The 16863-nt window shown below is 43.7% G+C and overlaps 1 protein-coding gene across 2 annotated transcripts in view; it reads right to left on the bottom strand.

Annotated features, from left to right (window-relative positions):
- Cdk19 (cyclin dependent kinase 19) overlaps nucleotides 1–3404 on the bottom strand; it is a 140275-nt gene extending 136871 nt beyond the window's left edge. Inside the window, exon 1 of one of the 2 annotated variants that reach the window (XM_032888295.1) lies at nucleotides 3018–3404. In XM_032888295.1, coding sequence (XP_032744186.1) covers nucleotides 3018–3145 — 128 coding nt within the window. In that variant the 5' untranslated portion in view covers nucleotides 3146–3404. The remainder of the gene's footprint in view (nucleotides 1–3017) is intronic. The other variant, XM_032888296.1, reaches the window with a different exon arrangement.
- Between the last annotated feature and the right edge of the window lie 13459 nt (nucleotides 3405–16863).

Below are 16863 nucleotides of genomic sequence, written 5' to 3'. Positions count from 1 at the left end.
TTTTTATAGGGAATCATTATTTTTCCTTCCAAATGAAAAATTAATAAGTAACATTTTTATTAAGGGGAAAAATTTGGGAAAAATAAGCCATGGTGCCATGTTGAACAGCAAAGAAATTGTATATAATAGTAAGATATTCCACAAGTCAAGTAACTAGAAACAAGAATTTTTAATGGTTTCAACACAATGAAATGCTAAGTGTTTGAGGAAACACTTTTACCCTGAATGAAACAGTATACAATGTACACAGGAATCAAAACATTACTAAGTACCACTGTGTATGAAAATCTTTACGCACCAATTAAATATAAAAAGGTGAAAAATTCAGACACGTCTTACATTTCTAGCCTGCTATAAATTCACACTGCATGGTATAGCCTATTTTGAATCTCATTTGAAAATCTCATTCTGAAGGAAAAATCTGTAAGCTATAACTGAGGCATAAGCAAAGGTTTTCCTACTGAGAGTTATTTCTTCCAATGTTATTCTAAAGTTCTAACAAATTTTGTTTATATGTTAGTGTACATTTGTGTGTGTATAAATGCATATATGTATGTATATGTAATAGTGTTAGACACGCTAGAGTTATTTCTCTCTAGCAGGCCTCATCTCTCTTGCTCCCTAAAATAGCACCAAGCACTACTCATTTTCCCGGAGCTTACCAAGATGTAAAAAGAGGGGACTGTAATTTAGAATGACCAGACAATAGAATCCTTTACCATCCAAATCTGTGTCACATTTGAGAACTACCACTAAAACCTTTTGTTCTGTCAAATGGCTGATTAGTGATGAACATAAAACTAATCCCACTGCCAAATCACCAGAGACGCGAGTGTTAGTGTAAAGCCAGGAATCGGAAGCAGACACCTGATCCACAAAAATAAAGCCTATCATGGCTTGTTTTACGTGAGAACATGTGGTACAACAGTCTGACAAGATATTTTCATATTCTAGGCGGTTTTTGTTGGTTGGTTTTTGCTTTGGTTCGGTTTCGTTGAGACAGGGTTTCTCTGTGTGGCCTGTCTGGCCTGGAACTCAGACTACTGCCAGTGCTCGCCCAGCTCTAAATGTTTTGTTTTGTTTTTTAATTCTACTTTGAAAATATAAAAACTGACCTTATGTATTCTACTTTACCGATTTCACTCAAAGAATAAGTGTATTTGAATCAATATCCTTATTATAGAGACATACTGAAAAATAAGTAGAAACAAGAAGTGTTTCTGTTGTAAACCCAGCCATTCTATGCAATTCAGAATCAGAACTGTTAATTTCTCTCAAAGTTTCAGGGCAAATAAAAACATAAGTGTAAAAACAAAGTTAGCACAGTCTCTGGGAGATAGAGAAAATCCAGATCAACAATGTAACAACACTGTCCAATCAGAGCAGCAGATCTGCCTTCCCTGAACACCCCGTGAAGATTCCCACTGGAACACCAACTTAACCAGTAGAGTGGATATTCCAAAACCAAAGTGTAAGTAAGTCAAGTATAGTGCCCTACAGCGCCTGGTGTGCACTCAGGGACACGTGGTAATTAAAAGAAACAGCTCAGACAACTGAGTGGCCTGGCCTGTACAGTTCTACCTGCAACAGCAATTAATCATCATCCTTGAAACCCACACACTACCTGTAGTTTTCCAGGTACATGTATGAAACACTTCATATGATTGTGTTCTGGTTTTCCTCTTATAAAATTAGCACACGCACTGCTTGCTTTGATGCTGAAGTTCCTCACCAACTTTATCAAAGCACAGCCAAGAAGCACTTTCAATGAGGTGTGCTGATGCTCTGCTTTTCAAATGCTCCAGCAGTCACAGTCTCCCTTTTGTATAGTCTGACAGTTGCTTGAATCTTTTTCTAAGAGAAAGGAATTCCTTCCGGAATGGGGACAAGGTGACAAAACCCACCACTGCCAGTCACAAGTTTGGTTCCACCTGTCCTGTTCTTACAAACTGGTCTGCCCTCTGGCCCGAGGGGTACATTCTCGATGCTTTATCCAACTTGTCTTTTACTGCTATAACAATCCAGAAAGACTTCCCAAGAGATTCCTATAGATCCCCTCAACTAGGAAAACGGTGGTCCAGGCCCAAGCCTGTCACTTCCGTTTTCTGTTCTTGGTGGTCTAGGTTCTCGATAAACCAAAGCTCACAGCCATTTGACAGAGGATGAGAACTGGAGAATATTAATACTCAAGATTTCTTCCTGAAGAAAAGAGAAATGGGCCGAGTGTGGTGGCATACGCCTTTTAATCACAGTACTTGAGAGGCAGAGGCAGGCGGATCTCTTGAGTTGCAGGCTAACCAGGGTGCACAGAGAGAGACCCTAACTTATAAGGGCTGGGGAGGGGTTTACCTAAAATAATCAAGAGGCAGGAAAGGTAACCAACCAGAGAGCACTTGAAGTTTGTAATATAGAGCTAATCTCTCTCCAGGGTCCACCTTCAGAGTGCTGAATTCAAAATATTAAAGTGTGGGAATCGGGAGCAGGATCGGGAAGTCCCCAGGTAAACACCAGGGATGTAGGCTGGGTTGGCAACGTCGAGGAAGTCAGACCAGAGGGGCCAGTCAGGACCCCAAGCGCAGGGCCACCAGACGGGAGGCGCCCCCGCGAGCTTTCAAACCGCCGCCCCGGGAAGGCGCTGCGCCGATTGGAAGTTCCACCACGACCGTCACCAGCACAGGGCCAAACCGGTAACTCTTCAGCCAAGCCCTCGAGAGTCCCCCGGGACCAGACCCCTAAACTCCACCTCCAAGCGCGGTCTCCACCGGGTCCCGCCGCCCGCTGTTAAGCTCGCAACAGCGACTCCAGGCGGGACCGACGCCCCCGACGGGGCTACGCTGTGCGACTTGGAGGGGCGCGACCGGCCAGCGGGGGGCGGCAGCACCAGTGCCTCCGAGTTGGCCCCGGGACGTCGCTCTGCGACCCACGCCGCCTCTTCCCGTGGGCTCCGACCCACCCAGCCCTCCGGGTCTCAGCAGTGGAGGAGACCGGACGAGCCCACTCCCCGCCCGCGCTCTTACCCATCTTTCCGCCTCGCCTTGTAGACGTGCCCGTAGGTGCCGCGTCCCACTTTGCACCCTTCGTACTCAAACAGATCCTCCACCCGCTCCCGCTCCGCCGCCAGCTTCGCCTTGAAATCATAATCCATTGTCTGCTTCCCCCATAGAGAAACCGGGACGCGGGGGCCGCCGCCACTCAGTCCCTCCTCCGCCGCCGCCGCTCCACTTCTCGAACAGCCGTCGCTCGGGCGCGCGCGCGCCGCCCGCCGCTCCGCGGTCCGCCTTCAGCAAGGGACTCCTCGGCGGCCGCGGCAGCCACCTCCTCCGCCTCCTCCTCCTCCGCGGCGGCGGCGGCGGCTCCCGCAGGCACCCACAGTCCCGCCTCCTCCCTTCATTTCCTTGTTTTGGAACCTGGTGGGCCGCGCCGCGGCTTTCTCGAACTCATTAACGAACCAAACGGCCCGCCCCGACGTCGCGAGCGCTCCTGGGAAGTGTAGTTCAAGAGGCCTGGTGAGTTGTGCTACCCCCTCGAGCGCGAGGAATACAATTCCCAGAGTTCATTGAGCCTTTTCGGCCACGCCTCCACAAGGCATGTACGCCTGCGCACTGCCGCCGCCCCACCCCCTCAGGTAGCGCGCGACTCCCTGTTCCTGTAAACTGTAGCGCAAAGTTGCAGCGGGATTTTTGCGAGCCTGTGGGAGCTGGCGGGAAGGAAGCGTTTGCTGAGCCGGGAAGAAGCAACCCGGCTCTGACAGTCCTTGGGCTAGAGGAGCGGGAAGCAGCTCATGAGAGCCTTGCTCAGGAGCTCATTCCGTCGCACCCGGAGTTTAGGACTGAGGTTTAGACAGTTGTACTACACATTGTTTGTTTTCTTGGGCAATTGATCCTCTTGTTGCCCCGCCCCTTGCCTCGTCTTATTGGCAGAGACTGAAGAGTGGCGTCCTCTTTGGTGCCTGGGTATCTCCGGCTTTGGCTTTTTTCCCGCTCTTGATTGGTGATTGGATGTGCTGGGTTCTTCCTGATAGGTTAATCTTGTTTCTTTACGATGCAAAAACCCTATTTCAAAACCTGAACATTCAGCGGTTTCTCAGCTCTTGCTAGGAGAACCGTGTAACTTCTAGGGCCCACAGCCAATCATCTTTTTCTTGGCGCTGTAGTCGGGTTTTATCCTAACATATGCGGGTGCGGTAGCCGAGCTTTAACCATCTGTCTGAGAACAATTAAAGCGCCTGGAAGATTGCAAAAATGCAGCGTTTTAAAAACAATCATTTTTGCTGGCTTGTAAAGCGTTTTTTACAGTCTGTGCGTAATGGCAAGGCTCACCTAGGGGCTTAAGGTATTTATCTTACTCATGATGTTGATTCGTTATGGTGTCTGAAGCTCGGAACCCGTCACCTCAAAGTAGGACTGTAAAAGCCTAGAAAGTGCCTTGCTAAAAATGTGTCCCTCTGCACACTGATTGCTTTTAAACGAAAAAGAATTGATATCCATCCGACACGCACGTTTCAGCTCCCCTCCACTACCTAAAATAAAAGGCAGCATTTTTGTAACAAGGTTAAATTTATAAGGGAAATTTGATAAGGTATCTGTGTCAGAAAGGCAGCTTAGCTATTCGTAGACAACCTTGCCCGGGAGGCCATCTAAAAGAATCGACTTATTATTCCCTCTTTATTTCCTTCCCTCTCTCTTCATTTATCTCCGCTACCTACTAAAATTTCCAATTCTTGTTCTTTCTGTATGTCTTGAGCTTTAATCATCTAGCTTTTCGACTTCATCATGTAGGACTCCCATGCATACTAGACCAGGCATGGTGGTACACACTTGTAGTCCCTGCTGCTCTTAGCAGAGTCAAGGAGAATCTCTTGAACCCAGGATTTTGGAGCCAGCCTAGTAGTGCCACTAATCCGGTTTGTGCCGTTTTAACTTGCAGAACAAGTAACTTAGAAGGATAGAGGGAAGTTATTTTTCCCTCCCCTATAATGAATGGCATGTCTCATACATCAAATGCTCAGACACAAATGTAAACATGGCTACTGCTAGGATAGGATTCAGATGTAACATTGAGTAGGATAACAAAAGAGGTAATGGTCAATTCCTCCTGAAGCAATAAGGAGAGTAAACAATTTTTTTTTTTTTTTTTTGTAAGTGTAATACATTGCCTGCTGGGTTTTCAGAAACTTGTAAAACTGGATTGAGGCTGTTCCTTTCCCTACCACAGCCCTCTCTGGATTATTTCTTTTTTTTTTTTTTCCCCCGGAGCTGGGGACCGAACCCATCTGGATTACTTCTTAAATCTTGAAAGTCAAGATTTTATTTCAGTCAAGAATCTGAGTTACTGCTGGGACTCTAGATCACTCAGTGTAGTACTTGTGTAGCATGTGTAGCATGCACAAACGTGTGGCTTCAATCTTTAGCACCACATAAACTCAGGCATAAAAACATGCCCTCCTGCAACCCCAACACTAGAGGTGGAGGCAGGAGGATCAGAAATTCAAGATCATCCTCAGCTACAAAGAGAGAGGCGGGGTGGAGAGATGGTTCAGCGGTTAAGAGCACTGGCTGCTCTTCCAGAGGTCCTGAGTTCAATTCCCAGCAACCACATGGTGGCTCACAACCCACCTGTAATGGGTTCTGATGCTCTCTTCTGGTGTGTCTGAAGATAGGAACAGTGTACTCACATACATAAAATAAATAAAATCTTTAAAAGAGAGAGAGAGAGAGAGAGAGAGAGAGAGAGAGAGAGAGAGAGAGAGGCAAGGAAAGAGAAGGAGTCTTGGGAAGAGACGGAGAGAATCTAAGTTTGCAAGCACATTTAAAGTGGAACTCTCAGTGGTGGTGCCTGCAGTCCTAGGTTAGCATTGGGAGGCAGAATTCAATACTTAATAACTTAATAAATAATAAGGCACAAAGCACAGTGGTGAAATCGGCAGGATGACTGTTAGACTGGGTGGGCAGCCTTCATGAAGGAAGAAGTCAGGAAGCAGAGCACATAGGCCAGTAAGCTGTCAGGCAGAACAGCCTGACACACCCCACCCCACCCCACCCCCGCCCGTCACAACGTGACACATTATGAGAAAGCAGCCAGCTCCAATGCTGCAAGGGTAAGCTAGATAGAAGGAACGGATGACACAGGACAAATAAGGTATCAAATGACGAGCCCGCATGCCTGTTCCCTTTGTTTTATTTTTCTATAAGAAGTCATTAAAAACTGTGTCAGTCTGTTTCGGGGTCACACTTTGTAACCCATCAAACTCGGCATCCGCCTGCCTCAGCCTTCCAAGCTCTGCAGTCACAAGTATGTGCCACCACAACGTTTATCAAACACATCTGAGCTCAGGAGAAATGCAATCAGTCCACGTGTTTAAAAAATCTTTCTGAGGGGTTGGGGATTTAGCTCAGTGGTAGAGCGCTTGCCTAGGAAGCACAAGGCCCTGGGTTCGGTCCCCAACTCTGAAAAAAAGATCCAAAAAAAAAAAAATCTTTCTGACAATATTGTTCAGGAGACATTAAAAGGAAAGTACCATTGAAGGAGCTACTGGTTACAAACAAACAACCCACAGAATAGTGGTGTTCCTTATGAGGGAGAGGCAAGTGTTGGGAAATGTTGAGAGTCAAATTGAGGATCTGAAGGGACCCAATCAAAAACTCCCTGAACCCAAATCCCGTGGGAGGGAGAGCTAAATCTTCAGCGGGGCAGACACGCCTGGGAAGCCAGAAGAGACTACACTCTGCCCACATTTCTGACTCCAGAGGAAAACACTTAACACCATCTGGGACCCTGGTGCACGGGGGCCAGGGAAAAGGTGGTGCAGGCCTTCCTGATTGCCGCCCTCATGGAGAGCCCAAAAGCAGCCACCCAAGAGCCACTTCAGCCACGGGACCACAGGTAAGACCAACTTTTCTGCTCCAAGCGACCTGCCTGGTGGACTCAGGACACAGGCCCACAGGAAGAGCTGAAGACTACACGCCCGAAAGCAGAACACTCTGTCCCCATAACTGGCTGGAAGAAAACAGGAAAACAGGTCTACAGCACTCCTGACACACAGGCTTATAGGACAGTCTAGCCACTGTCAGAAATAGCAGAACAAGGTAACACCAGAGACAATCTGATGACGAGAGGTAAGCGCAGGAACCCAAGCAACAGAAACCAAGACTACATGGCATCATCGGAACCCAATACTCCCACCAAAGCCAACACTGAATATCCAAACACGCCAGAAAAGCAAGATCTATTAAAATCACATTTGATCATGATGATGGAGGACTTCAAAAAGACATGAAGAACTCCCTTAGAGAAATGGAGGAAAACATAAATAAATAAGTAGAAGTCTATAGAGAGGAATCACAAGAATCCCTGAAAGAATTCCAGGAAAACACAAACAGGTGAAGGAATTAAAAATGGAAATAGGGGGTTGGGGATTTAGCTCAGTGGTAGAGCGCTTGCCTAGGAAGCGCAAGGCCCTGGGTTCGGTCCCCAGCTCCGAAAAAAAGAACCAAAAAAAAAAAAAAAAAAAAAATGGAAATAGAAGCAATCAAGAAAGAACACATGGAAACAACCCTGGATATAGAAAACCAAAGGAAGAGACAAGGGAGCCATAGAAAGCATCACCAACAGAATACAAGAGATAGAAGAGAGAATCTCAGGAGCAGAAGATTCCATAGAAATCATCGACACAACTGTCAAAGATAATGTAAAACGGAAAAAGCTACTGGTCCAAAACATACAGGAAATCCAGGACTCAATGAGAAGATCAAACCTAAGGATAATAGGTATAGAAGAGAGTGAAGACTCCCAGCTGAAAGGACCAGTAAATATCTTCAACAAAATCATAGAAGAAAACTTCCCTAACCTAAAGAAAGAGATGCCCATAAGCATACAAGAAGCCTACAGAACTCCAAATAGATTGGACCAGAAAGGAAACTCCTCCCGTCACATAATAGTCAAAACACCAAATGCACAAAACAAAGAAAGAATATTAAAAGCAGTAAGGGAAAAAGGTCAAGTAACATATAAAGGCAGACCTATCAGAATCACACCAGACTTTTCGCTAAAAACTATGAAAGCCAGAAGATCCTGGACAGATGTCATACAGACCCTAAGAGAACACAAATGCCAGCCCAGATTACTGTATCCTGCAAAACTCTCAATTAACATAGATGGAGAAACCAAGATGTTCCATGACAAAACCAAATTTACACAATATCTTTCTACAAATCCAGCCCTACAGGGGTTGGGGATTTAGCTCAGTGGTAGAGCGCTTGCCTAGCAAGCACAAGGCCCTGGGTTCGGGTCCCCACCTCTGGAAAAAACAACAACAAAAAAAAACAAAAACAAAAACAAAAAGAAAAACCAAATCCAGCCCTACAAAGGATAATAAATGGTAAAACCCAACATAAGGAGGCAAGCTACACCCTAGAAAAAGCAAGAAAGTAATCTTCTTGGAAACAAAACAAAGAGAAGACAAGCACACAAACATAGCCTCACATCCAAATATGAATATAACAGGAAGCAACAATCACTATTCCTTAATATCTCTCAACATCAATCAACTCAACTCCCCAATAAAAAGACATAGATTAACAAACTAGATAAGCAATGGGGACCCTGCATTCTGCTGCCTACAGGAAACACACCTCAGAGACAAAGACTGACACTACCTCAGAGTGAAAGGCTGGAAAACAACTTTTCAAGCAAATGGTTTGAAGAAGCAAACTGGAGTAGCCATTCTAATATCGAATAAAATCAATTTGCAACTAAAAGTCATCAAAAAAGATAAGGAAGGACACTTCATATTCATCAAAGGAAAAATCCACCAAGATGAACTCTCAATCCTAAATATCTATGCTCCAAATACAAGTGCACCTACATACATAAAAGAAACCTTATTAAAGCTCAAAGCACACATTGCACCTCACACAATAATAGCAGGAGATTTCAACACCCCACTCTCATCAATGGACAGATCATGGAAACAGAAATTAAACAGAGACATAGACAGACTAAGAGAAGTCATGAACCAAATGGACTTAACAGATTTATAGAATATTTTATCCTAAAACAAAAGGATATACCTTCTTCTCACCACCTCATGGTACTTTCTCCAAAATTGACCATATAATTCGTCATAAAACAGGCCTCAATAGATACAGAAACATAGAAACAATCCCATGCGTCCTATCAGACCACCACAGGCTAAAGCTGGTCTTCAACAACAATAAGGGAAGAACGCCCACATATACATGGAAGTTGAACAATGCTCTACTCAATGATAACCTGGTCAAAGAAGAAATAAAGAAAGAAATTAAAGACTTCTTAGAATTTAATGAAAATGAAGGTACAACATACCCAAACTTATGGGACACGATGAAGGCTGTGCTAAGAGGAAAACTCATAGCTCTGAGTGCCTGCAGAAAGAAACAGGAGAGAGCATATATCAGCAGCTTGACAGCACACCTAAAAGCTGTAGAACAAAAAGAAGCAAATACACCCAGGAGGAGTAGAAGGCAGGAAATAATCAAACTCAGAACTGAAATCAACCAAGTAGAAACAAAAAGGACCATACAAAGAATCAACAGAACCAAAAGCTGGTTCTTTGAGAAAGTCAACAAGATAGATAAACCCTTAGCCAGACTAACGAGAGGACACAGAGAGTGTGTCCAAATTAACAAAATCAGAAATGAAAAGAGAGAAATAACTACAGAATCAGAGGAAATTCAAAAAATCATCAGATCCTACTACAAAAGCCTATATTCAACAAAACTTGAAAATCTGCAGGAAATGGACAATTTCCTAGACAGATACCAGGTACTGAAGTTAAATCAGGAACAGATAAACCATTTAAACAACCCCATAACTTCTAAAGAAATAGAAGCAGTCATTAAAGGTCTCCCAACCAAAAAGAGCCCAGGTCCAGATGGGTTCAGTCAGGTCCAGATGGGTTCAGTGCAGAACTCTATCAGACATTCATAGAAGACCTCATACCAATACTATCCAAACTGTCCACAAAATTGAAACAGATGGAGCGCTACTGAATTCCTTCTATGAAGCCACAATTACTCTTATACCTAAACCACACAAAGACCCAACAAAGAAAGAGAACTTCAGACCAATTTCCCTTATGAATATCGACACAAAAATACTCAATAAAATTCTGGCAAACCGAATCCAAGAGCACATCAAAACAATCATCCACCATGATCAAGTAGGCTCCATCCCAGGCATGCAGGGGTGGTTGAATATATGGAAAACCATCAACATAATCCATTATATAAACAAACTGAAAGAACAAAACCACATGATCATTTCATTAGATGCTGAGAAAGCATTTGACAAAATTCAACACCCCTTCATGATAAAAAGTCCTGGAAAGAATAGGAATTCAAGGCCCATACCTAAACATAGTAAAAGTCATATACAGCAAACCAGTTGCTAACATTAAACTAAATGGAGAGAAACTTGAAGCAATCCCACTAAAATCAGGGACTAGACAAGGTTGCCCACTCTCTCCCTACTTATTCAATATAGTTCTTGAAGTTCTAGCCAGAGCAATCAGACAACAAAAGGAGATCAAGGGCATACAGATTGGAAAAGAAGAAGTCAAAATATCACTATTTGCAGACAATATGATAGTATATTAAGCGATCCCAAAAGTTCCACCAGAGAACTACTAAACCTGATAAACAACTTCAGGAAAGTGGCTGGTTATAAAATTAACTCAAATAAATCAATAGCCTTCCTCTACACAAAAGAGAAACAAGCCGAGAAAGAAATTAGGGAAACGACACCCTTCATAATAGTCCCAAATAATATAAAATACCTCGGTGTGACATTAACCAAGCAAATAAAAGATCTGTATGATAAGAACTTCAAGCCTCTGAAGAAAGAAATTGAAGAAGACCTCAGAAGATGGAAAGATCTCCCATGCTCATTATTGGCAGAATTAATATAGTAAAAATGGTCATTTTACCAAAAGCGATCTATAGATTCAATGCAATCCCCATCAAAATACCAATCCAATTCTTCAGCGAGTTAGACAGAACAATTTGCAAATTCATCTGGAATAACAAAAAACCCAGAATAGCTAAAATTATCCTCAACGATAAAAGGACTTCTGGGGGAATCACTATTCCTGAACTCAAGCAATATTACAGAGCAATAGTGATAAAAACTGTATGGTATTGGTACAGAGACAGATAGACCAGTGGAATAGAATTGAAGACCCAGAAATGATCCCACACACCTATGGTCACTTGATTTTTAACAAAGGAGCCAAAACCACCCAAGGAAAAAAGACAGCATTTTCAGCATGGTGCTGGTTATTGACCCATGCTTATCACTCTGTACAAAGCTTAAGTCCAAGTGGATCAAGGACCTTCACATCAAACCAGATACACTCAAACTAGTAGAAGAAAAAGTGGGGAAGCATCTCGAACACATGGTCACTGGGGAAAATTTCCTGAACAAAACACCAATGGCTTATGCTCTAAGATCAAGAATCGACAAATGGGATCTCATAAAACTGCAAAGCTTCTGTAAGGCAAAGGACACTGTTGTTAGGACAAAATGACAACCAACAGATTGGGGAAAGATCTTTACCAATCCTACAACTGATAGAGGGCTTATATCCAAAATATACAAAGAACTCAAGAAGTTAGACCGCAGGGAGACAAATAACCCTATTAAAAAATGGGGTTCAGAGCTAAACAAAGAATTCACAGCCGAGGAATGCCGAATGGCTGAGAAACACCTAAAGAAATGTTCAACATCTTTAGTCATCAGGGAAATGCAAATCAAAACAACCCTGAGATTTCACCTCACACCAGTGAGAATGGCTAAGATCAAAAACTCAGGTGACAGCAAATGCTGGCGAGGATGTGGAGAAAGAGGAACACTCCATTGTTGGTGGGATTGCAGACTGGTACAACCATTCTGGAAATCAGCCTGGAGGTTCCTCAAAAAATTGGACATTGAACTACCTGAGGACCCATCTATACCTCTCTTGGGCATATACCCAAAAGATGCCCCAACATATAACAAAGACATATGCTCCACTATGTTCATAGCAGCCTTATTTATAATAGCCAGAAGCTGGAAAGAACCCAGATGCCCTTTAACAGAGTAATGGATACAGAAAATGTGGTACATCTACACAATGGAATATTACTCAGCTATCAAAAACAATGACTTTATGAAATTCATAGGCAAATGGATGGAACTGGAAAATATCACCCTAAGTGAGGTAACCCAATCACAGAAAAACACACATGGTATGCACTCATTGATAAGTGGCTATTAGCCCAAATGCTCGAATTACCCTAGATGCACAGAACACATGAAACTCAAGAAGGATGACCAAAATGCGAATGTTTCACTCCTTCTTTAAAAAGGGAACAAGAATACCCTTGGGAGGGAATAAGGAGGCAAAGTTTAGAACAGAGGCAGAAGGAACACCCATTCAGAGCCTACCCCACATGTGGCCCATACATATACAGCCACCAAACTAGATAAGATGGATGAAGCAAAGAAGTGCAGGCCGACAGGAACCGGATGTAGATCTCTCCTGAGAGACACAGCCAGAATACAGCAAATACATAGGCAAATGCCATCATTAAACCACTGAACTGAGAACGGGACCCTCGTTGAAGGAATCTTAGAAAGGACTGAAAGAGCTTGAAGGGGCTTGAAACCCCATATGAACAACAATGCCAACAACCAGAGCTTCCAGGGACTAAGCCACTACCCATGGACTCACTCTGGACTCCAACTGCATATGTAGCAATGAATATCCTAGTAAGAGCACCAGTGGAAGGGGAAGCCCTTGGTCCTGCCAAGACTGAACCCCCAGTGAACGTGATTGTTGGGGGGACAGCGGTAATGGGGGAAGGATGGGGAGGAGAACACCCATAAAGAAGGGGAGGGGAAGGATTAGGGGGATGTTGGCCCGGAAACTGGGAAGGGGAATAACAATTGAAATGTAAATAAGAAATACTCAAGTTGATAAAGATGAAAAAAATTAAACAGAGCCCAGTGGTTAATTAAATGTATAGCCCGTGGAAAGGGGATGTTCCCACATGGCCTCAACATTTAGAACTTCACCAATGAGATAGAACAAACTTGGACAAACTAGGAATACTGGACTGGAGGCAAGACTTGAGAGAACAAGTATAAATTTGGTTCTAGCCAAATACAGATTTAGGAATCATACACTGTGTAATGCTGGAATCTCGCCTCTACCCTTCCAGAGATGTTAATTCCTACAACTCTTTTTTTTTTTTTTTTTTTTTTTTTTTTTTTTTTTTCGGAGCTGGGGACCAAACCCAGGGCCTTGCACTTGCTAGGCAAGTGCTCTACCACTGAGCTAAATCCCCAACCCCCCCACAACTCTTGATACCAAACTGACTACATGTTAAATATGTTCATCTCCATTTCAAGACTCTGCTTCCACAGAAGTCAACTGGCCGTACTAATATGTCCTGCAAGGTGATGAAATAGAGGTTACTTTTTTAGCCCTAGGCGTAAGAAGGAAAGGCCTAGAAACAACAGAACTATTCACTGACCCTGTCTGGGAACAACACCTAGCACTGATGACATTTCCATCTGAGTATTACTACGTGGTCTTTTAAAAACTTTACTGTTAGTTATGTGTTTGCGTGTCTGTGTGAGTGGATGGCATTGTGTGAGCACAGGCATGCGCAGTACAAATGTAAAGGTGTGATAATGACGATAAGATTTGATTCTTTCCTTCTACCATTCCAATCCTAGGGATGGGATTCAGGTTGTCAGGCTTGGCAACAGGCGCCCTTCCATGGTCATGTGAAGGATGTGAAAATACTCCTCTCCCGTTTCACATGCTGAGCTATGTGTCTACACTGAAGCCATACTTTTCATAAGTCATACCAAGAACAACTATAAAATCTCGGATACCAAGGATACTAAGGCAAGCCCCTTTCTGTAGACGCAAAGGTTCCACAGAGGGGTCACTAAAGACTCCGATAATGATCATCAATTGGCTGAATCAAGAGATACCTGGGAGAGGAGTAAAGCACCTTCCAGCTGTGTCTGTGTGGGCGTCTCCAGGACAGTCGATAAGCCAAACACCAGCCGAGGGAAGAAGACCGTTCCTGAATGCGGGTGGCACTGACAGGCCAGGAGCCTGAAGGGAGCAAAAGGGTGGGATAAGGAAGTGAACGTAAGTTCCACTCCTCCTGAGATGGTGCACCCACTGCTGCCCTTGGCACGGACTTCAGACTCCATCTTCTCTACCCCCCCACTGTACAGAGAGCTTCCAAGGCCCTCAGCCTCATAGTAGGACTGCATCACGGGTTCATAGTAGGCGTACCATCACTGGTTCCACTTGTTCTGAGGTTTCTGTCTCCTTGGACTAAGTGGCTACTGGCTCACCAGCAGGCAGACAGTCATGGTTATACTCTTCATACTAATCATATGAGCTAACCTAGTGAATCATATGTGTGATGTATGTTTGTGCACATGTATATATGGGTGCACATGTATGTATATATATATGTGTGTGTGCACATGTATATGTATGTGCACATGTGTGTATATATGTGTACATGCATATGTATGTGCACGTGTATGTATATATGTATGTGCACATGTATATGTGTGCACATATACATGTGTGTGCACATGTATTTGTACACCCACACAGTTCTACACCTGTCAGAAGGTAACTCCAAAACAGATTTTTTTCTTTTTTTTTTTTTTTTTTTTTTTTTTCCGGAGCTGGGGACCGGGCAGGGCCTTTGCGCTTGCTAGGCAAGCGCTCTACCACTGAGCTAAACCCCAACCCTCCAAAACAGATTTTTAAAGATCTACAGAGCAAGTTCCAGAACAACCAGGGCTACACAGGGAAACTCTGTCTCACAAACAAAAAGCCACATGCATACTGCTCTTGCAAAGGACCTATGTTTGGTGCCCAGCACCCACATCAAGTTTCTCAGAATGACCTATAACTTCAGGTTCAGGGGTCTGACACTGTCTTCTGGCCTCTACAGATAACCTGCACCCACCTGCACATACCCATACGCCATAACAGACAGACAGAAATACACATAGCTAAAAACAAAAAAAAATTAATCTTATTTAATTAGGTTTTTTTTTGGCAGACGGATCAAAGGAATTTTACCCTTTCAAATACACAATAAACATAAGGGACTTCCAAACAGTAATGCCATCAGCTGATCAATCCCTGTATCAAGGTGTCAGTTACTTCAGAGGGTTGAAGGTATTGTTGGCTAAATCTCTCCGAAATTAAACTCCTCAAAAAGGCAGCATGCCTACATAGGAACCTTGCCTGTCTCTTTGACATAATCTTTCCAGGAAGACAGACCAAAAGCTCCCAAGTCTGCTGTTGCCCAGTCACCCTGGCACTCCAAAAGCCTTCTCCCCAGTTCTGGGTGTTTTAGCTCCAAATGGGCAGGCGTTGTTCCCTGACACTGGATTACAGCCCACTCTGTAGTTTAAACAAGCACACATAGCCCCCCACTCATAGCACCCCCAGAGGTAACAAGCCATAATCGCGTTCCTGCAAAGAACATGAAAGGTCTGCTCTAAAATTAAATCACTGTGCTCACTTGGCCCAGACAGAGAACTCACAATGGAAACATACCTTGACAATGTTATTCAAGTCCAATGGCACGCCTGCCCGGCCTCCAGTGGACCAGTCACGAGGGGAAATGAGCTGTAAATCCTTCCATCAGGTTCACTGCGTGTGTGGACAGAAGCAGTAAGTAAACTCGGGGTGGCCTGATCATTCTTACAAGTTTAGTCATCATAACTTAATAAGCTACGTGGAGGTCAAGTTTGAGCAGAGACAAGAGATTTCTTTTAGGACAGTCTTATGTAGGTCAGGGAAATTTTTCGAGTTTTGGTTTTCATTTATTTTCTGAATCAGGGTCTGTCTGAGAGCAGGCCAGCCCTGAATTTATGTAGCTTGATTTTGAACTCCTGAGCCTCCTGACTCACCCGGCAAGTGCTAGAATTACAGGCTCGTAGCACCACACCCAGCTACAAAGACTGGCATTTTCTTTGTGTGTGGCAGTAAGGGAAGATAATGATTACTTGGATGGTGAGGTGCAACTGTATTAATACATGTTGAAATGCTTAGTCTCCCCTTAGTGCAAATATCTATAAATTTAAAAGGCCTTCATATTATGAGACTACTTCTGTTACAAAGCTTTTCCTGCACAGACATGAACCAACTTCTACTTACCCCAGATAAGGCACTGATGACAGGCCAAAGAAACAATTTGGCACACTAAAAAGTTTACTGGGGTAACTTACAGGAGCATGGTAATTCAAAGGCAGCTGTGTCACCAAAAAGGTGACCCCAGCCTGGGTGCTGACTCACAAAAGCTAAAATCCTGGAGCTCTCTGACTGTGAAAGCAGCTCAACAGATCGGGGAGTCCCCTCTCCCTAGCAGTTGCTACTGCTTACATAAGCTTAGAGAGGAAGGAGCCTTGTGAACTCTGATAAGTTTCAGGGATTTCCTGAGACCTATGAGTTGTTCACATTCTGACTCTATTTTTTAATGATTTATTTTTATTCTATGTACATTGGTGTTTTGCTTGCTTGTATGTGTGTGTGAAGGTATAACTCCTGGAATTGGAGTTATAGACAGTTGTGAACTGCCATGTGGGTGCTGGGAATTGAACCCAGGTCCCTTGGAAGATCAGTGCTCTTAACACTAAGCCATTTTTCCAGTCCCCAGATCCTGAATCTTTTTTTTTTTTGTCACACATCTGCCTTTATTGTAAACAGCAGGTGGGACATGTAGCAATGGTAAAAAAATAATTTACAAAAGCAGAGACTTGGTGAGCTGCCTGGTGGGTGCCCTTGGAGAC

This window comes from Rattus rattus, chromosome 18 (genome assembly GCF_011064425.1).
Source record: "Rattus rattus isolate New Zealand chromosome 18, Rrattus_CSIRO_v1, whole genome shotgun sequence".
NCBI classification, from domain to species: Eukaryota; Metazoa; Chordata; class Mammalia; order Rodentia; family Muridae; genus Rattus; species Rattus rattus.
This window is presented reverse-complemented; position numbering and strand designations above follow the sequence as displayed.